General features: G+C 34.0%; 1 protein-coding gene across 2 annotated transcripts in view; it reads left to right on the forward strand.

Annotated features, from left to right (window-relative positions):
• Positions 1–23,589, forward strand: part of LOC105731215 (N-deacetylase and N-sulfotransferase 4) — a 282,122-nt gene that overhangs the window by 115,814 nt on the left and 142,719 nt on the right. For both annotated transcript variants that reach the window (XM_064383738.1, XM_012472890.2), the window contains exon 3: positions 18,458–18,545. In XM_064383738.1, coding sequence (XP_064239808.1) covers positions 18,458–18,545 — 88 coding nt within the window. The remainder of the gene's footprint in view (positions 1–18,457; positions 18,546–23,589) is intronic.

Below are 23,589 nucleotides of genomic sequence, written 5' to 3' on the forward strand. Positions count from 1 at the left end.
CTCATTGATGGACATTTAAGTTGATTCTTAGTATATATTATTTTAGTAATCTCTCTTTTTTTTCTGGGCTCTCCTGTCATTTCCAATCCCTACCTACTAGCTGACACTTCTGTCCACACTTGCCAGATTAGTCTAAACCATCAAAATCCTCAAAATATCATCATGAAGTAGATAAATTCTCCCACTTACCTTACAAAACTCTCTGTCATACATCCTTAAATTGCACCCTTTGACCTAGGTATTTCGTACTTGGCCTGTCATCTGGTACAAGGTAATAATGTGAAGTTTATTTTGAACTTTCCTCGCATTTTGCTAATAAAATAATTATAACATTGTTCCTTGCTTTTCATTGTAATTACTCAGGTACATGGTTTCCTTCATATGATCTGCCCTTGAGGATAGTGACCATGTTTTACACATTTTTAAAAAATTGATTACAACTTCTGGCATATTTACATATTTGTAAGTAGTGAAAGATATTATTTAATGAGTAACAGTAAAACAATGTAGTATTTTCCTGATTATTTAAAATGGACTTTAACATATTCCAGTGCCTCAGAGACACTAATTTCCTCTAAATCACATTGATCAACGTATTTAAGAAAACATCAGCTAATAGAAAATCACTACATATGTGGAAGCTGCTTAGCCATATGCACAAAATAATGCAGGAAATTTGACAGTATGTAACTTTCTAAGATTCATGAAAATAAAGTACACTTTTACAACAAAATATTAAAATTGTAAGATGTCATTTACTGTAATCCAATTCTTTCCAAAACAGAGGAGTAAAGGAAAAATACAACTTGCAAAATTATGCATACTCTTTCTCACCTTTCTCATATTTTTTCTTTTTTGGCATTAAGTCAAATATTACAGTTTACTGAAAGATCTGTTGAAATCTCATTACTTAATAAAATCCTTTTGATCAACATTATACTATATTCTTCTTTTCTTTAATTTGGTTTATTTAAGCATTTTCATTTCATTGCTTCTATTATGTCCTCCCATCTATGCTGCCTTTTAGAGAGCCTTATTTTGTTTTGCTTGTTCAACAGAAAATTACATCTTTTAAACACAGGAACAGTTACTTTATTATTTTTGTTCCTGCTGAGATCACAGAGCAGTTCTAAGTGGGTACTAAGTACTTCAGCAATACAAGTTTTATTAAATAGAAACAAGAATTTATATATATTTTTTGAGATGGAGTTTTGCTCTTGTTACCCAGGCTGGAGTGCAGTGGCGGTATCTTGGCTCACTGCAATATTCTCCTCCCATGTTCAAACTATTCTCCTGCCTCAGCCTCCCAAGTAGCTGGGATTACAGGTGCGCACCACCACACCCAGCTAATTTTTATACTTTTAGTAGAGACGGGGGTTTCACCATGTTGGCCAGAATGGTCTCGATCTCCTGACCTCGTGATCTGCCTGCCTTGGCCTCCCAAAGTGCTGGGATTACAGCCATGAGCACCGCACCCTGCCAATAATAAGAATTTTTAATAAGTAGAGTTATATCAAGAAAGTCAGACATTTTTGGAGTGACTTATACAAATGTGTTTTAACAATGTGGCATCAATAGCTGGGCCAAATATCCAGGTTAAATATGGCTTTGAAAAATTGAATAGATGGAACATCATACTTTTAGTAGTTTCCTTAACCTTTGCCAATAGACATTGTGTCAGAGAAGATATGGAATGTATTTGACCACTTATGAATCATGAATAAAAACAGAATTTCCAATCTTCTTTTGCATCCTGAGTTGAGGGGGTATGACTGAAAATTAGAAAAGTAATGTCTTTAAGGAGTTAAATTTATGGACAAGGATGCAAGCATTTTTAGACAACTGCTTAGCAGAAGATACTTTATGAATGTATAGGTTTCCATGATTCACACAACACCTAGATGGGCAGTTGCCCTCATCACTTAGTTTTTGAAACAGAAACTAAAAAACATTTTTAAAAGTATTTTACATGTTTTTCTCTGTCAAAAGCAAATTTAAGAAACACATGTATCCTCCAACAAAAATACGTGTAGAGGCCACAGAATATGTGTCCAACTGGGAAGCTTGGTACCAAACTGCAATTTAGTGCCGAAAGAGTTACTTTCTATTTCTGATTCCTCCACTTGGTACCCACCACTACCTCTATAACCAGTATTACTTAAAACGGAAACAATAATTTTAAGGCTACAAGGTGAAGGAACACTCAAGTAAGTTTGTTGCCAACCCCAATTCCTACAGATACATGAAGAAATGCACAACTAATACAAATATTGTCCACTTTAGTAGTGCACACTCAGGTGTAACTTATATATTCCCAAAACTTCTAGGATCCTACCATCTAAATAAGAATAATAAGCAAATATATTTTAATGCCTCAGTTAAAATTACTAATAAAATATGGAGACTTTGCAATATGAGTGTCATCTCTTTATTTGAAATTCTAAGCACTTACTGTCTATAGGACACCATGAAATTAAATTAGCAAGCTATATAATTAGTTAAATACTATTTCATTTCTTTGAGTTTTAGTTACTTCTTTTGGAACACTTAATTCTGGAACTGAAGTGGTTATTTTCTTTAAGTAAAATATACAAATATCAGATGAAATTTTCACAGTTCAGCTGAGCATCAGTGAGCAGTTGATGCCACTCATACCTAGGCACTAGAGTTCTCTCAGGAAATGTGAAGAACAGATTTGGGATCATAGATCTTAAGGTTAGGGACTGATTAAGCAACTCTACTTTCTAAATTAATTGTTAACATTATCTGTGAAATGAATGTGCATAGGATTATTGTAAAAGTTAAATGAAATACCATACAATGGTCATTTGAAAATTGTAAAATGTTCAATGTAGATTATGTAAAATATCTACAGATTTTACATTCTGTAAATACGGTATTTTCTATGAGTTTTTTGACCAATGTGGAGCCCATGGAAATGGAAAGCCAACTTTATATCTTTTTAAAAAATCCTCTTATAAGCAGACCCACATAGTTCAAACCTGTGCTGTGAAGGGCCAGCTATACAACCCAGTGAACCTTAATGTAAATTCTGAACTTCAGTTAAGAGTAATGTGTTTCCAGGTTCAGCCATGTCCTTACAAAGGACACAAATTCATCATTTTTTATGGCTGCATAGTATTCCATGGTGTATATGTGCCACATTTTCCCTGTCCAGTCTATCATTGATGGGCATTTGGACTGGTTTCAAGTCTTTGCTATTTTAAACAGTGCTGTAATGGACATACGTGTGCATGTGTCCTTATCATAGAACAATTTATAATCCTTTGGATATATACCCAGTAATGGGATTGCTGGGTCAAATGGAATTTCTATTTCTAGGTCCTTGAGGAAGCGCCACACTGTCTTCCACAATAGTTGAACTAATTTACACTCCCACCAACAGTGTAAAAGTGTTCCTATTTCTCCACATCCTCTCCAGCATCTATTTTACTTACACAGGAACAGAAAATCAAACACTGCATGTTCTCACTCATAGGCGGGTGTTGAACAATGAGAGCACATGGACACACGGAGGGGGGCATCGCACACTGAGGTCTGTGGGGGCGCTAGGGGAGGGACAGTGGGGGGCAGGGAGTTGGGAAGGGATAACATGGGGAAAAATGCCAGAAATAGGTGATGGGGATGGAGACAGCAAACCACATTGCCATGTATGTACCTATGCAACAATCCTGCATGTTCTTCACATGTACCTCAGAACCTAAAATGCAATTAAAAAAAATACATATATATATATATAATGTATTCTAAAATAGCCAGAGTAGTGCTGAGACAACTAAGTTCATCAGCGTTTGTTTGAGAATATGTTGCAATATCTTTTAAAATAAATATTGTCTAAAATAAAAAAAAGAGTAATGTGTTAACATTCATTCATAAATTGTAATAAATTCATCAATAGAGGAGTCTGGGAGGTGGGGCAGGAGTGAGAAGACAGGGGTCATGGAACTATGTAATTTCTGTTTAATTTTTCTGTAAACCCAAAACATCTCTAAAAAAATTAAGATACCTATAAATCTCACAGGCAAGAATGGCTTAAGGAGATGTAAAGACTATTAATAAATGTAATGTGTTATCCTGATGGGATCCTGAAACAGAAAAAGGAAATTAGGGAAAAAGTGAAAAATAGAATAAAATGAAGTATGAACTTCAATTAACAATAATGTATCAATATTGGCTTATTAATTGTGACAACTGCACCATACTAACATATAATTCAATGAGTATTTGGTGTATGGGAAATGTACTATTTTTTAAATTTTTCTGTAATAAACAATTTATTGAAAAAAAGATGTATTTATCATATACTTCGAACCAGAAACAATACTAGAAACATAAAACAGCACATGCCAGATCTCACACATTAATCTAAAGTTATTGAAGGCATGCACATGTATAAATAAAAATATTTTATTTAAAAATTAATTTAAATCTTAATTAGAAAGCAGTGTAGTACAAGATTCAAATAATCCGTATATGGAATTTGTATGTCATCAGAGCACCATGAAAATGTTTTGGTTTTTAATCTAAGCACATTATTTGTTAGGTATAAAGACTCCATATAATTGTGTGCTTAAGTCTCTTAATTTTATTTGTATTAAATTTTAGATAAGTAACAAGTTGTTTCTATTATCTGTTTTGATATTATTGAGATTTTCCTTTTCTCTTGTGACTAGAGGTATGCCTTGCCTGCAAATGTGAATAACAGCTGATATTCCCAGGAATGTCACATTTTAGCAGCCAGTTTTTTCTGAATATACAGTGTGTATTCCTATATCTCATGCTGCACCCACATATCCTTTATGTTATTGAAAATAGTTCTTCAAAATATTTATTTGCTTTACTTGCAGTGACAAAATATTTGAGAATAGTTTTTCTTGGCTCAGTTAATATGGCATCTGTTCTTTTCACCCCATAACTGATTCGTCATGCAAAAGAGGAGTCTTGCTCCTGCAGTGGTATCGATCTACACGGCCCTTTTGGTTAGGAGTAAAGCCTCTTTAATTACTTTGGCTGACTTTCATTTTTTACAGTCTTAGGCACATTAGCTATCGTGTTGTAGTGTTCTCATTTGTCTTAAATTTAGATGCACCCCTGGTCTCGAGAGATTGATCGACTGTCTATAGTCTTGAGAAACCAGGGCCTACACCAGTCTGTACTCACTCTGCTTAGCTTAGAAATCTGAAAGAGCTATCTCTCATCTTTTCCTAGGGTTTGATAACCTCTTCTCTTTACTTTGCCAGAGGTGTTTTGACCTTTAATTAAAAGGAAAATTTGTTGTCTTCCTTTTAGAAGACAGCAAATAATGAACTCATTAAAATGGGGTTGGTGTTCAGGCCTTAGAGCAATAAGAGTTGAAGTCTCATTAGCAGCTAACAATGCAGAACGCAGCACATAAATAAACCTAATATGGCACAGCAAAATGCCTCGGTGCATTAAATTTGAGCAGAATCAAATGTTTACCGTCAACGATGTCTGGGGCATAAAGTTTTAATGCACTTAATAAAGAAAAGCAAATTGCTTCCTATTAGCCATGAAATGTTACCATAGAAATTGCCCCAAAAAGTGTATTATGTAAATGTGAGGTATGTTAATAATTAACAAAGATATTGTAGAAAAATATCTGTCTTGCTTGATGTATGCAACAATTAGGAAGAATAAAGATGACTCAAAAATTCCTAAGGTAATTCTAGTGATTAACGTAAAATAATGTGGGATGTAGGATTTTTAAAGAGACTTTATCTCACTGCTGGCCCAGGATAAGAGATATTTGCAATGTTAAACTAAAGAATCAGTTAATAAAACATCCTCGTAGTCTATAAAATAACTTTTGGCCAAGAGATTCCATAAGAGCTTATTTAAAAGTTACTATACTTCATTTATACAAGTACTACAAGGAATGTTGAATCCATAAATTTGAATACTTTGTGACTTTTTATAATATTAAATGAGGTATAGTTAGCAAAATAATAATGAGGAATTTTATGTCAATAATTCAGTGAATGGAATAAAAGTACTGGTAATAATATGCTTTTTATTCTTCATTGTTTTAGATTCCTTCTGTAAAATTAGAAATTTGTTTCAATATGACATTTCCTCCACAATGAACCTGTATCTGCTATGCTTCTTAAATTCTAAAAGAATGAGGACAGTTATTTTCCTTGATTACTCATTCTATCATTTTTCTTCAAAATATTGGAACAATATTTCTTTTGTTCCCTGCTTCTTGAGCTCTCATGAAAACATGTACATTAAAATTTGGAGATGTCAAAAATGTCATAGATGAGGAACACCTGCTTTATGTCAATGAAGTCAACTCACTAAATGCTACATTGGGATTTTGAAGAGATGCTTCACTACTGAATAACAAAGGTAGCTGTTACTTGGCAAACAATGTTTATCTGATACATAAAGTCTGTGAACAAATTAGAAGTCATCACATGCTACATTCAGTTCTTTCACAATATGCATGTAATCTATCATTTGATAGCTAGAGTTCTAGAACCTTTATCTTCAAGCTATACCCCAAATCTGACCATATTCTTCTTACTTTACTACAAACTCCAAGACCCTCATTTCTCAATTGGCGCTTTTTCTCCTCTACATGTTTTCCTCTTCCATTCTTGTCCAGGCAATTCTTCATACAGTGGCCAAATATTTAAGGTATAAATCATGAACATTATATCTCTGCTCAGAAAACTGCAATGGCTTCCTACACATTCACCTACAATGTATTAGTAATTTATTTGTTTATTGTTTGTGTCACCCACTGAAATATAAACTCTTAACCAAAGGACTGTTTGTTTCCTTCAAAACTGAATCTCCAGTACCTAGGACAGCTCCAGTACCTGTATTAGCTGCTTACATATTTCTTGAATGGGTAAGCACAGCAACATAGTTCACTTAAAGTGAAATTACACCAAAATGTCTTTATCAAAGAAATAATGTGAAGAGTGGATAATGTCAATCACAGAACTCCAAAGGATATCATTCATATGGAAAATAATTATAATGTTGCCTTCTCCTGTTGGGAAATGAGAGCTGTACTGGAAAATATTACCATTCGTGCATTTTTGGTTTTGCTGTTCTACTTCATGAGTGTCTCACTAGTTTCCCTTCATCTACAAAAAATCAAAGTTGGTAGACCGGTAGGTGTTTATTGGATTATGTCACCTGCTTTATTATATATGTGCATCATAATTAGGCTTTAAATAGGGCTGAGTTGAGGAGGTGACAACAAGATCTCACAGGAGTTTTCATTTTTTAAATTTTAAGTTTTTATCAGAGGGAGAGACTTACTATCCAGAAGAAAAAGATTTATCTTCCAAGTAAAGGAAAAATCCACCTTAAAATATTTTGCTATACTATGGATTTTAGTATGTATTTTTTCTTCTAGTTTCTCTAACCAATTATGGTTTTATATAAATAATAATGGTCTTTTTTTTACCACAAAATCTAAAATTAGATATCTTTAGCCTGCTGTCAGTGTACTGAGAAAATTCTACTACATTTGAGCTTAAAAAATAAATAAACCTTAATACCTCAAATGTATATAAACTGACTCATGATTAGATATTCAGCCTTTGAAAGTGGTTTTTGGGGTACACATTTAAAGATATATGCATCTGTGGGCTTACAAAATACTCAACTATGTATCATATGAAAAATTTCAAAAACTTTATAAAACTGGTCATACAAATTTGAGTTAATCCACATTTCATTAACAACTTAAAATTTGTTTTTATTAACCTAATAGTTGTTTTTCACAATTTCTCAGCAAGAATAAGATGCTCCAAGAAATATACTATACTATTTATCAAAATTACAATTGTTAATTCTAAATATGTTTTTAGAATTCCAAAACATAAAGGAATTTGTCTTTATCTGAATCTCTTTAAAGATGGCAAATCCGGGAATAATGGAAAAACACTCCTTTGTACAGATCACTTGCAGACAGTTAATGTGATTATTTGACTGCCTGCATATTCAGAATCCCATTTCATATAAAATCACAGCTATTGCATTTTTCATTTGCATTGCATAATAAGTAGGAAACTCTATTCAATAGAGGAGATCATGACCCCGAAAGACACCTCTACCTTCCCATGAGTAGCCGTTCACCTAATGTTTTTTCCTAAATAAGCAAACCACAAACTCGGGCAAGTGGAGGTGTGTGTTTCTGGGTGATTACTTGAGGTAAAAGATAAGACACATTTGAATGCAAGATTTTTCCTACCAAAGGGCTTCAGTATGTTAATGTGAGTTGAGAACCTCTCTAGTGGGGTATGATACAGTGTCTTTCCTAAACATTTTGAAGATACAATTATTTTTTTCACAGACATTAAATTTTACAGACCTAATGACCCACGGATCATGATTTGGTTTACCACTTGTCTGTGGTAAAGATTTCTGTTTCACTGGTTTTCTCTTCTTACACAGTGAAATTATCTGTGTAATCCTGAAGAAGAAGGTAGCTCAAGCATCCACATTTTGCAGACCTTAACCCATTTCTGACAGTGATAATCAAATTTGTACCTGATCTGGAGCTTCCACAGGCAGTACAAAGTATCTCCATCAAGCTAGCCTTCCAACCCAAAAGTCAGGATTTTGCAGAGGGATTCAGGTTACATTTTAAAGTTCCAAGCTAATGCAAAGAGAACTTGGACCCAGTTCTCAGATAGTTTCTCAGAATTCTTGGGATATTTTGTGTTATAAACTTCTTGGCTCCCACTATGACCCAAAAAAGATTTTGGCTTTATTATTTTGTTTATGTATGTATGTTATTATATATGTATGTTATGTATATATGTTATTCTTGGCTATTTGGCTTTATATTGTTTCTAAAGCCATTTTTAAGTCATTGAGGTTAAAATGACTAAAAGATTCCTCCTGCTATTTTAAAAGAAATCCTAACTAGTTCAACTTCTACCTCACTGTTACTCTATGATTTATTTAAATACTTTGGCTTTAGAAAGCATGAGTCATTTTTGTTATTATCTTATAAAAAGCTTTTAAGTAAATAACTGTGCCACACAAACAATGACCTCTGAAGTAAAAATATATATTTATATTTTTAGAAGTCAAAAAATATTGCAGGTTATGTTGAAGACTTGAGAGCAAGAGCTTATAGGAATACTATATTAAAAATATAATTGGATACCAGGCTTAGAGGAACTACCTTATAAACAAAAATGCCAGTGTCTGAAATGATACCATTTGAAGGGGTATAGTGAGATGACATTTGATTCAAATATACTTATTTGATTCAAATTTCCAGTTAATTCAGTAAAGCATGAGAAACACAGGAACCAGAGGAACAGAGTGCAGGGCACAGACACAGTTTGAGATGGTCTACATGATCTGAAGTAGGATACAGTTGAAGGAGAGATTAGAACTCACAAGGCCTGAACAGCATTTCATTATTTTTAAGGAAATTTTCTGATCTCAGGAAGAGAACCAGAGTACCAATCAGAAAACAGAAGCAGAAGCTCATCTTACACACTTTCAGAATGCGCTAAAATCAGTGGCTTATAATTCTGTGGAAAGGAGTTGACCAGGACACTCTCCAGTAACAACGTTTAGGGCACAAGGCATATCAACTCACATCTACTAGAAAGGGAGTCAAAGACACATGGAGTGTCTTGCTGCTGCAATCAAATAAAATTTACAACACTATAAATGCGCTTGAAATTTAATGATTTATATAACCTTCATTGTGTTCTTCGATAATCAAGCAGAAAATGCAAACTCTTCACATACGTGACATGATTTAATATTATTTTATAAGGTCAAACCGATTTTTAATTTTTTTCTTCTCTTCCCCAGTATGTTTAATTAGTATCAACATTTAACCTTCCAGTATTCAAAAAACACTGCTTATGCTATGAGACCACTACCCTTACCCATATATATATTTTGTGTGCAGTTAGTTTTTGAAACTTACCCTCCAATCCTGGGTAACTGAATTTTGAAAGTAATGATGCCAAGGTCTTTACTGACCCTAAGATGTGTTCTCATTGGCCCCATCATTTGTAACAGACTCCCCATGTCCTGTTTTAAGCATAACCGGTCTCTCATTTTCCATGCCTCAACGAAATGGCCTGCCACTTTTCCAAGGTGGACTTTATTGAAGTCTATCCTATTGAAACATAGATACTTCGTGTTTATTTCTATAATAGCATGGTGCTAAAATTAATTTTGCAACACTAGTAACAATTTGTAATTAAGCAATTATTTGTTTAATTTGCTATATGTGTCATCTGAGTGCCTAAAAATAATGTAGGTTTTATAAAAACAGAAAAATTACCAGTTTTGTTTGTCAGATACTTTCTAACTCCATACCTAGCATAATTTCTGTAGCTTCTCTAGCATAATTTATGTAGCATTATTTTCTCCACTTGTAAAATAGGATTAATAAAGAGATTATTGGAAGATTTAAATAAATAATGAGAGTGTTTCTCTTCACCTAACACATAGTAAAACTTGACAATAGCGATTATTGTTGCCATTCTCCACTCTATCCTGAATACCTAGAAGAGTACCTAAACATAGCAGTTCAATTAATATTGTCTGAATGAATAAATGAATGCATGAACAAATGAATGAATGATTACAAAAGGAGGGAAGAGTGCCAAAAGAGAATGAGCTTTTAGATTCCTGTCTTCCTGGAGACAGACTAGAAAGAAAAATGGCAATGAAATACTTAAGTGATGAGAGGAAAGATGAAAGGATAAATTTCTCTGAAACATCAAGGCATTCTTTGGCTCACCAGGTTTTGGTTTTTTTTTTTTTTAGATTGAGTGTGATTTCAGAAGTAGGATCCATACACTTCAACCTCTCTCACCATAAACACCCCTATACCTGCTCAGTACTATCTCATTCACTTTTCAGCATTCGCTCATTTTTAATTAATTAACTTATCCATTTCACAATCCGAGCCAAATTGTATAACATGAAATTACATAGAAGATTTGGTATGTTGGTATAAGTTCAGTAAGAGTTTATTAAAAAAACAAGAAAGAAAGAAAAAGAAGTAAGGATCGAGATGAGTAAGAAGAAACGTAGAGCTAACAAATGCAAACTTCAAAAACTTCACATTTTCATCCTGGGTCAGTCCCACTCATCTTCATTTGCACATTGACAAATAGTATCTGTGCGAAAGTTTATGGAATCCCAACTCCATTTTATTGAGGTGGGCACACAAACTTGCTGTATTGGGACATGAGATTACTAAGGTTAGATTGTTAAGACAGGCATGTTCAATTTTGGTTTTCTTCTTGTGTTGTCTGGGTGGAACATTTATAAAGCAATATTTTCTACCTGGAAAATATAAATATAAGTTGTATCTTCTGATTCCCATATCAGAATCTAGTTAGGATAAATAAGATACTTTTTTATTGAGCTATTAAGTAAGATAAAAGACCGTATAAAACAAACACTCTCACTCTGAGGTAGCCGTTTTGAAATTTTGAAAATAGAAGACTGTATTAGTCTGTTCTCACACTGCTATAAAGACATACCGAATACTGAATAATTTAAAGAAAAGAAGTTTAATTCACTCACAATTCTACATGGCTGGGAAGACCTCAGGAAATTTAATAATCCCAGAGGAAGGCAAGGGGGAAGCAAGGCACATCTTACTTCACGGGAGGAGAAAGAGAGAAAGACTGCAAGGGGGGAAGTGTCACACATTTTTAAACAACCAGATCTTGTGAGAACTCTTCACAAGACAGCACTTGGGGGATAGTACTAAACCATTAGAAACTATCCTCATAATCCAATCCCCTCTAACCAGGCCCCACATTCAACATAAGGAGATTACAATTTGACATGAAATTTTGGTGGAGACACAGAGCCAAATTCTGCCCCTGGCCCCTCCCAAATCTCATGTCCTTCTCACAATTCAAAATGCAGTCATGCTTTCCCAAGTCTTAACTCATTTCAGCATTAACCCAAAAGTCCAAGTCCAAAGTCTCATCTGAGACAAAAATAAGTTCCTTCTGTCTATGAGCCTGTAAAACCAAAAACAAGTTAGTTATTTCCAAGATACAAGGTGGGTACAGGCGTTTGGTAAATGCTCCCTTTCCAAGTGGGAGAAATTGACCAAAACAAAGGGACTACAGGCCCTATGCAAGTCTGAAACCTAGCAGGGCAGTCACTAATTCTTAAAACTAATTCTTAAAAATAATTGTCTTTGACTCCAGGTCTCACATCCAGGACACACTGATACAATGGGTGGACTCCTAAGGACTTGGGCACCTCTGCCCTGTGGCTTTGCAGGGTATAGCCCCTGTGGCTGCTTTCACAGACTGGCATTGAGAGTTTGCACTTTTCCAGGAACACAATGCAAGCTGGTCAGTGGATTTATCGTTCTGTTGTCTGGAGGATGGTGGCCATATTCTCACAGCTCCACTAGGCAGTGCCCCAGTGGGGATTCTGTATAAGTGTTCCTACCCCACATTTCCTCTCTGCACTGCCCTGGTAGAGAATCTCCATGAGGGCTCTGCCCCTGCAGCATATTTTGCCTGAATATCCAGCCATTTCCATACATCCTCTGAAATCTAGGTAAAGGTTCCCAAATCTCAGCTCTTACCTTCTTCTCACCTGCAGGCCCAACACCACATGGAAGTCACCAAGGCTTGGAGCTTATACCCTCTGAAGCCACAACATGAGCTCTACCTTGACTCTGTTTAGTTATGGCTAGAGCTGGAGTGGCTAGGATGCAGGGTGCCATATCCACAGCCTGCACAGAGAAGATGGGCCATGAACCTGGCCCAAGAAACTGTTTTTCCTCTGAGGCCTCTGGGCCTGTGATGGGAGGGTCTGCTGTGAAGGTCTCTGAAGTGCCCTGGAGACACTTTCCCCTTTGTCTTGGTGATTAACATTTGGCTCCTGCTGTCTTATGCAAATGTCTGCAGCTGGCTCAGGCTAGAATTCCTCCCCAGAAAATGAGTTTTTACTTTCTACCACATGGTCAGCCTGTAATTTTTTCAAACTTTTATGCTCTACTTCCCTTTTAAATATAAGTTCCCATTTCAGACCATCTCTTTTTTATGAAAATCAGTTAGGCTTTTAGAAGGGCCAGGCCATATATTCAACACTTTTTGCTGCTTAGAAATTTATTCCACCAGACAACCTTTATCATCTCTCTCAAGTTCAAAGTCTCACAGATTTTTAGAGCAGAGGCAAAATGCCACCTGTCTCTTTGCTATAACATGGCAAGAGTGGCCTTTGCTCTAGTTTGCAATAAGTTCCTCATCTCCATCTGAGACCACCTCAGCCTGGACTTCATTGTCCATATCACTATCAGCATTTTGGTCACAACCACTCAAAAAGTCTCTAGGAATTTCCAAAATTTTCCACATCTTCATGTCTTCTTTGGAGCCCTCCTAACTGTTTCAAACTCTGTTACCCAGTTCAGAAGTTGCTTCCAGATTTCCCAGTGTCATCACAGCAGTGCCCCACTCCTCATATCAATTTTCTGTACTAGTCCATTCTCACAGTGCTATAAAGACAAACCTGAGACTGGGTAATTTATAAAGAAAAGAAGTTTAACTGACTCACAGAAAGAGAGTGAGAGTGTTGGTGGGTAGTGCCACATATGTTGAAGCAACCAGATCTTGTGAGAATTCTATTATGAGACAGCACTAGGGAGATGGTGCTAAACCATTAGAAACCACCCTCATCATCCAATTACCTCCCACCAGGTCACACCTTCAACATGTGGAGATTACAGACTGACATGAGATTTGGGTTGTGACACAGAACCAAACCATATCAAAGACTATATCAAAATACATGTATGCACATGATTTATTAGATACACTTAGGGAAAGGGTTAGCTGGATGGTAACAACCTACTATGATGAGGGTTTGAGAAATATGCATAACACCTTGAAATTAATGTAAATAATTACTAACTCAGTATTATTAGAACACTAGTGTCCTAATGGTAGTAATGTCCAAATTGAAGCTGGACATTAAAATTACTGTTAAAAACAGCTTTTTAGTTTTCATTTTTATTGTTTCCAATTCAGAATCCCCAGAGGATAAACCTGAGAGTAGATATTTTACAAGCATGTTGGTAATTCATTTCATGTGGCAACTTGAAAATAATTGCTTGACACTTATGAGAACCAGCTGGAGTATATGATGAAATTCACATTTCTAGGCACTATGGCAGACAAAATCAGTAGTATCTCCTAAAGTGGGCCTCTGAATTAACAATTTTAGCAGTTTTCTCTAGAAAATTCTACACACAATAAATTATGAATACCATTGCTGCCTTTATCAAATAGTATGTAGCTATATGGGGGATAAATTGGACTCTCTTTCTCTCTCCTTCCTTCCTCCCTCCTTCCCTCCCACCCTCCCCACTCCCTCCCTCCCTCCTTCCTTCTTTCCTTCCTTCCTTCCTTCTTTTCTTCCTTCATCCTTTCCTCTCTTCCTCTCTTACTCTCACTTTGTCAGCCAGGGTAGAGTGACATGAGCATGACTCACTGGAACCTCAACCTCCCAGGCAAAAGCAATCCTCTCACTTCAGCCCTGCAAGTAGTTGAGACTACAGGCACATTGTACACACCACCAGGCCAGGCTAATTTTTATATTTTTTTGTAGAGAAGGGCCTTCACCATGTTGCCCAGGCTGGTTTTGACTCCTGAGCTCAAGCAATCCTCCCAGCTCAGCCTCCCAATGTGCCATTAATATAGGTCTGAGCCAACCTCACCTAGCATGGACTTGCTTGCTTAAATAGTAAGGAATTTATTAGGAAAATATTGAATTAATGCAAGTAATATTTATTAAAATCATGAATTATTGGTTTTTATAAATAAGTTACACATTTATTCTCTTTAATATACAATCAAGTTACTTAGTGAGTTCTTCATAAAGAGTAAAAGGAAATATTTCAAAGCCATGTATATTGTTTCTTATGACTCACAAACAAATAATGTTGATTGCCAAAACTCTAAACACATTTTATTTTTATTTTATTTATTATTTATTTGTTTTTTGAGATGAAGTTTCACTCTTGTCGCCCAGGTTGGAATGCTAGGGTGCGATCTCAGCTCACTGCAACCTCCTCCTCCAGAGTTTAAGCAATTCTCCTGTCTCAGCCTCCCCAGTAGCTGGGATTATAGGCATGAACCACCACACCAGTTAATTTTTGTATTTATTGGTAGAGATGGGGTTTCACCATATTGGCCAAGCTGGTCTTGAACTCCTGACCTCAAGTGATCACCCTGCCTCAGCCTCCTAAAATACTGGGATTACAGGCATGAGTCATTGAACCTGGCCACATTTTATTATGTATATTCAAAAGTTATTTTCCACACAAAATATTCAGGGAGAAAAAAGTGTATTTACAGCTGCCTGCTATATCCTAGGCTTTACTATTTTATTTTTTATCCCAAATTGAGACATTTTACTTCTGGTCTATTAATAAGTTTTTCCAAAATAAGCGGTTTTAAAAGAATAAGATAACTTTGTACTTAATTTATTCTTAAATTTTTGTTAAATATTATCCTTGCCCTAATATTTCTTCTGACATTATACATTTTTCCTATATTTGAATTCTTTATTTTTCCAATTTTTCTTCTTTAATTTGTGTGGCTTTGCACTTTTCTCTTTTAAATTTATTTCTTTTTTTTTTTTTTTTAGTTTGAATCATTTTGTGTATATTCTTTTTTACTTGTTTCTCTCTTCTTTTGTCATTGAAAGACATGAAAACTTCTCCGAAGTTTGAAAACCAAAGAACATTTACTTGTACTAAACAAGGAAGCCTTGAAAACTTCTTCAGATTTGCTTTTTTTTCCATTTGTTTTGTTTTTACTTATAGCATTTCTAATTTTTATTCCCTCATTAATCCAGCCTACATGTTAGGAGGCCGTGACTTGACAACTCTATTTTTTTTTTTCAACAATGAAAAGGGCTGTCGAGTTCTTCATATGGCTAATTAGCCACAGTGGAAGAATATCCACCTACTTTTGCCTCTCTGAATTTGCTTTGGAGATCTATGACACAAGGCTATAAAAATCTGTATTATAAAACATCCGGGTGAAATGCTAGGTCCTCTCTGTATTGTTTGATATCATCTTGTGGTATGGCCCAAGAACTATGTTTATCATATTACCGTTCAATAAAATGTTACTGATAAAAATCAAAAATAAATGAAGCTAATTCAATTTGTCGCTGTGTATTGGTATGAACTTTTATCATATTTTGAATACATCAAACCTTACTCATTTTTATGTATCTCATGTTACTAAATGTTGTTTTTATTTAGTTTTTCCTATATTTGAATTCTTTCTTTTTTCTACTTTTCTTCTTTAATTTGTATGGTTTAGCACTTTTCTCCTTTAAATTTATTTCTGGCATTTTTTTAGTTTGAATCATTTTGTATGACCTTCAGGTGCAGAGAGTAGAGGAAAACATAAGATACAGCATGGATGCAATAAAGTCAAAAATGATGCAAATCTTAAGAAAATAATTTAGGAATCTACTTTGACATGACAGAGGAGGCTTTATACAAAAAGTTGGGATTTGGGCAGAGATATAAAGAATGTGTGGGATTTGGGAAATGGGATTGGGAGCTGGGGAGGCATTCTAGGCAAAAATAACAGATAGAGAAATGGCATGGGGAAATGTAGGAGGTGGGGGATAGTTAAGTTTAAGCAGAGTACATGGTGATTTGGGAGAAATGGAAATGTGTGTTGGAGGCACCAAAGATACCTAATTGATGGAGAGAGAATGATAGACTCAGGGATCAATAATAGTATTTACTGAGCTCATGCTATTTGCCAGACACTTAGCTGAACATGTTGCATGTCTATCCAATGTAATTCTCATAATAATAATATGAAATAAATATTCAAAACTACCCCATTTCACAGACAAATAAATGCAGAATACTGAATGACTTCAAGAACTCAGAGGAAGAAAGCTAACTGGATGAAATTGGAGTAGTGAGGAGAATAGCAGACAGGATACATTTTTTAAAAACTCAAGATAAGGAGACTCAGAAATTACACATGGAATACAGCCAAAAAAAGCCAGAAAATAAAACTCACTAAGGGAAATAATGCATAATGTTCTTATTTTAAGGCTGTATTCCAGAGCATTTCCCAAAATGCTCAACTAATTCAATGGACTTTTAAACTCGACTGTTTTTAATATTTAGCTTAATCTCTCTGAGAAATGTATTTTAATATTTTGTAGATCTGAGTTAAGCTAATGGTTCTATTTTTGCCTTTGTCTACTTAGTTGATAATATTTAGTAAGATTGAACACGATGACATCCAGTCTAATCGTGGTCTTGGCTAACCACTGACTTTATATTTTATCAAAATTTTAGTTACTTAGTGATTTACCTTTTTTTTTAATCAGGAGACTCCTTTCACTGTAAAGGAATAAATAGGTTCTCAAGTCTTTGAAACAAATGCTTAGCTACCAAGACTCATAAAAAATTGTCTAAACATCTGGCTCCTTAGTCTCCTTAACAGATGGATAGGAGTAATCAAGAATCAGTCTTATTAATATCTCTTGTTTGAAATTAGCTTCTGATTCTAATCAGTACAAAGTATGTCCTCTTTAAAAATTCATTAAAAATAGGAAAAGCATTCTGAATCAATACGCAGACCAGGATATAAGAGTTCTGAATTATGCCATACATGTTGGCATAGAAATAATGGCGGTGAAAGGACTGGCAACAAATTTACATGACTAATTCTGTGTCATTATTATCAGTTTGCTATTATCCTGTCCACAAACCAGAATTTAACGTTGTATAATTCCAAATCTAGAAAATAGGGAAATGTTTGTCACATTTAGAGAATTTCTGTTATGAATTTAGTAACAAAAAGGGATATCTATTTTTACATGTTCTTTCCTTTTTCATAACTAGGTTTGTAAGCAATGTCCTATAAAATATACATTGCTCTTTAGTTTGTAAAGTACAAACTCAAGCTTTCAATGTAATAATTATGCCTTTAAAAATGATGAGGGAGGTAGCCCAGTTAAATAAAATAGTAAATTGCAGTTCAAACAGAAGTTCTCCTCCTATTGCTCACCAAGAAAACAGGGCTTGTCTACATCCAACAATTCTGAAAAATTTTCACCACATAAAGGAGGTATAATAATCTGAAATCCAAGAAATGTCTCACGCAGAAATTAAAAATGATTTCAGTGCTCTGGAGTTGGACAGTTGCCGCTGGGCAATGTTTACTGTGCTTAGGACTTGACTGTTTCATAATATGCTGACCTTCAATAAAAATAATGACAATAATTATAATACCTGAAATATGAATACTGCATAACAGTACCCATCAAAAGCAAGAAAGCTCATATCATTTTGTTTTACTCATGCATACACATTTGCAAAAGAGGCATCCCAAAACTTCATATTTATTTTTCTAAAATCATGTCAATTTCTTATTTATTTCAGGCATTACTAGAGACTCAAAATTTACTGCGCACTCAGGTTGCAAATTTTACCTTCAACCTTGGATTTTCAGGGAAGTTTTACCACACAGGTAAGGAGCTTTGTGTTCTCAGGCAGCTACATATAAATAGGAAATAAAATTTTGAATGATCCATAAGTAGTAGAAATAGATTCTCAAGATCGATTATGCAAAAAACTTGGGCACATTATTTGAGTAGCCAAATCTAAAATCAATGAGCATATTTACTTTGGCAAATACTGTTAAAATCAAGGGCAAAAGAGGAAGAGAATTGATTTTTTAAACTCATTTTTTAAAAAATAGAAAGCATAACCACTGTTCTGAGTATGACTGTGGATCTTCTTTCTCAGCACAGTACGGGTAGAAGGCATAGCAATGGTGGTGATGATGATGATGAAAATACTACTACCAATAATTGACAGAATTTTTAAATTATCAAATATTTGATGTGATAGATACTTTTGTACCTGTTATTTTCCTTTGGAAAACATCTGATGATAGAGAGAAACTTTATGGCCTCAATGAAATGTAATACACTCTAAGGGTCATCTTGTTAGTTTACCTTCCATTGCAGGATTTTTTTTCCTTAAAAAAAAAAAAAAATACCACTAATTTGGCCCAACATAGATTAAAACTATCACAATCAGACTTGTATTTCTTTCCATCTCTATCCACCCACAATCGTACTTCTGTTTAGTCTCAGCCTCTCAACAAATTCTCAAAATGTGATTGTTATTCGTGTGCTACTGTGTTCTGATATTCCTTACTTTTTTACTTACCCTCATCTCCAAATGTTGACTTTTATTTTCTGAATATTAGCATTGAAATAACTGGAACCGTTTTAGAGAAGTCTACGTTAATAAAATTGACTGTCTTTGACAAAAAGAGTACTAAACTATGTATTGGGGGCTGTATTAGGGGAATACCTATACAAATTCTATTTGTGTATCTATACTGTGAACTAAACGCTTTGTTTAGAACTTCTCACTGTTGTTTCACAGCATCTTAGTGAAAACATTTCACAGCATGTATTCTGTATGCATGTATGCAATTTATTGGCCCATTAAAACATTCTATTTAAAGGTAGTCTTTAGTTTTCATAAATATTTTTACTCATTGAGGCTTTCTAATGTAAAAGCTCAATACGGTTTATTAGAATATTGAAATAGCAACGTCTTCTTGGCTTTTTCTTGAGATGCTTTTTATCTCCTGCTTTGAAACATGTAAATCTGCTTAAAGTAATAGAAGGAAAATTAGTATGTAGACCAGTTAATAAATCAAATGATGACATATTTTAAAAGGATATTTTGCAGAAAGAGATTTTGGTCATCATATCTGCGCAGGCAAAGCAATTTCAGCTTCCAATTTTGAAAATAGACCATGGTTTTGTAAATCTTTTTCAAAAGCCCCTTCAGTAAATGATTTCAAACCTAAGAAGCTCTGACTATGAAGTTATAAAGCAGATAGCTTTAAAGGCTGTATCTACTCATGCAGAGGGAAAAATTTGGGGATTATTTGGAGTTTACACACAAACAATACCATTTTGTTTTAAATAGCTGTATATTGTAAGTAAAGTCATTCTTTTGGCTGAAATATATCTGGGTAACTGCCTCAGTTTTTATTTACTTTTCATACTCAGACCTACTAAACCTGCTAAACATTTGCAAAGTTAATGTTGATAGAGATTATAACAATTCCCATTTCTTCTTTAAAACACTGAACATGCACGCAGTACATAACCACTGGGAAATCAGCAGCACACCAGTCAGTTTCACAGAAATAGTTATTGAACAAAGACAGCAAAAAAGAAAGATGTATTTTCATTATATTTTTTAAGGAGATGTTATTGACTCTATGTTGAAACCAATATGACAAAAATAATAGAATAGTTTGCATTGTAATACTGTGGTGATAACATACTTTAGAGAATAAGCAATATTTATAAATTTATAAATTTTGGAAGTTTAATTTCTTTCACATCAATATGTAATTTTTATTTAATTGATATATTTACTTTATTTTTTGGATCACTGAAATGCACATATAACGTGTTTCAACAGTGCCATCATAATTATATTGAATACTTATTAATGCACTCAGGTATATCAAAGTTTCTTCCGGCACTGAGTTACATAACAGTGACACCCTTTCGGATATCAGAAAGATGTGCTTCACCCCTATCTTGTCACATTTCTATCCAAAGATTTCACATTATAGAAAAAAGACTGCAAATCAAGGAGGTGCATTCCTTACGTGTGCACTTGGCTGTGATGTGTAACCATGAGGAGATGGCCTTGTTGGACTGGACTGACTATCTCAGTTCTCTCCCAGAATGATCTGATTTCCCAACGCATCAAGATGCTGATGGATGAGCCTCATTGTTTTGAGGACATTTAATCACATATGCCCAGTGTAATAATGACTCATTCTGCATTTTTAGACTGCTTCACTTATTTGAATTTCTTGTGTATTCTGTCCTGTTCAGTTTCTCTATCCTTCACATGCTAAAAACAATCTCACCCCAAAAGGGCATGTCACTAAGCTTTTCCTAAAGTCATTCACACACAGATGCCAAATTGAAGGAGGAAGGATAGAGTGCTGATTGAAAGGCAAAAATAATAATAATAATAATAAAAGCATGGAGTTTAGAATGAAATAGCAGAGCCTGAAAATATTTAGAGCTTGAATGAATTGCATAACAAAAGCTCAATTGAAAAATGGAGACATTATAGTCTTCAGATGCCTTCTTTGAAAGAGGAGCTGCCCACTATATTTTGCGAGGGACATGATTTCTGGTGACAATCATTACTGTTCTTTTGAATTAAATGTGACCCAATCAATAATTAATTCATGAATAATGTTTGCAAATTGAATTAACATTTAATTTGGTCTTTTCCATGAGAGATTATTTTATCAAAAAAATAGCATTTTCTGTAAAATCATTAACATTCAAGCATGACAGTATGAAAAGTGTTACATTCTTTCACCTTTTGTGATTTTTTTTATTATTTTCTGTGTACAGTATTAGTTAATATTAGTTAAAAGACTAGATACTGGTAACAAACTTTGTGTTCAAATCCAGACTCTGACATTTTGCCAGCTACGTGAACACAGTTTACTTAAATTTTCTGTGCCTCAGTTTATATATCTACAAAATGGGGATAAGAATATCTCTTTTTTTAAGGAGCAATGCCTAGCATGTTACAAGTGCTATGTAAATCTTTGTTATTATTAATTTTAAAATTATTTTCATATGACATTCAAATGTTATAAAAAAGTAGATAGTAGGCAATTCATATGGCACTATTTTCTAATTTTAAACCATGGGTAGCTTTTAGTCAATGTTTATCATCCCACAGTTCTTTATATTTAATATAATATTTAAAGTAGTTAATTCTATGCCCACATATATGGAACCATGCTAGATTCAATGTACAAGGAAAATTAGGAAATAGCTTTAACATTAGAAATTATAATATTTTACACAAATTACACAAATATAAGGTAGAAATTTTTACAAAAGAGAAAATACAAACACTGAAATTTAATACACACACACACACACACACAAACACACATATCTTATTTTAGTGCAATAACTGTACTTTTAAGGAAATTAACCTGTAGGTCTTGCTAAAGTTATTCTTATTTTGGCAAACTTAAAGAAATTTTAGAAGCATATTTTTATCTCATAACACAGATTCTCCAAAAGTGATAGTAAAGAAACAAACTCTTCATGTATTTTACTTCTGAACTGAAACATTTTTATTCATTGATAATCAGGAAATGTAAAACAATAATAATTTTTAAATAAAAGTAAAATGTATTTTTTTCATTCATAATTATCTAGACCAGGATCTAGATCAGATTCGAAGTGCAAGGTTTAATTTGAGCACAGACATTTTAATGGTCTGTTACTTGTGCTAATCTGGTCACATATAAACTACAAATGATATTTGCACATATAATTTAAGTATATATTAGATATAGAAAAATGTGTTTATAGAAAGCACAAATTGTAATACTTTCATCTAGCTGGAGTTAAAATCATTTGAGATTCTGCTGCTGTCCTCAGTATGGCTTAGTATCTTACTTTTTATTAATCTGTTTCCAGTGTCAAAGGTTTGCCTCATGTGACTTTGAATTATATGACCAGCATAAAATAAGAGAAAAGCTGACAGAAATTAATCTATGATGCAAACAAAGAAAGATTTTAGTATACTATCTGCCTTTTTGAGGCTATTTATACATTAATGTAGTCTCTAATATAAAAATTACTATGATATTATGATCAATCATTCATCTGTTTCCATCAATAGTCCACAAAATTTTCTTTAAATTGAATAATTGACCTCCTACCTGGTCAAGTGTGCATTATGTGCTTCCTGCCACTTGCAATAATGATCGGCAGAATTTAAAATGAATGGAAGCATTTTTCAAACACTCTGTATTCAAAACACAACAAGATAATTTCAGGAGTGTGGGAGAACTATCAATTATTTCATCATGTGTGACATAAAGTAACTCTTTCTAATCTATGCCTCAATTTGCTAAAATATGACCATGAGAAACATCGGTAATATAAACACTTCATCTGAGGGAGTGATATACTCTTCTTCATTTGAATTTTAAGATTCCATATTCTTAATATATTAACAAAAGTCAATGAATTACGAATCTGTAATACTAACAGCATTAGCTAACAACAAAAATTAAGAACTCTTCTGTTCATCTTAATTATAGGACTTTATTACTTTCCAAAATTTCTAACCGAAACAGAAATTTCTTTATTCTGTAGTAGCACTGATGGTGCCAAAACCTTAATTAAACCTGAAGGTCCTTACAACTTTTGAAGACTATGAATTATGAACTGTATTCCAGGAACAATGAATATACATAAAAGAAAAAAACTGCCATGTATTTCAGTGGCCATGTTAAGCTGCTGAATCCACTGACTTTGTTAAATTTAGACTAAATTAAATTATTTATTTATTCACTGCTCTGGGGAAGTGGCATATTACAGTACAGGGTAAAGGAATCCAGTCCTTGACTTTATAATCTAGGCAAGCAAAGTTTCTAAAAAGTGTGAATACATTTAAATTCAAAACACAGCAAG

Source organism: Aotus nancymaae, unplaced genomic scaffold (genome assembly GCF_030222135.1).
Source record: "Aotus nancymaae isolate 86718 unplaced genomic scaffold, 86718_ANA_hifiasm-v0.15.2.pri h1tg000033l, whole genome shotgun sequence".
Taxonomy (NCBI): Eukaryota; Metazoa; Chordata; class Mammalia; order Primates; family Aotidae; genus Aotus; species Aotus nancymaae.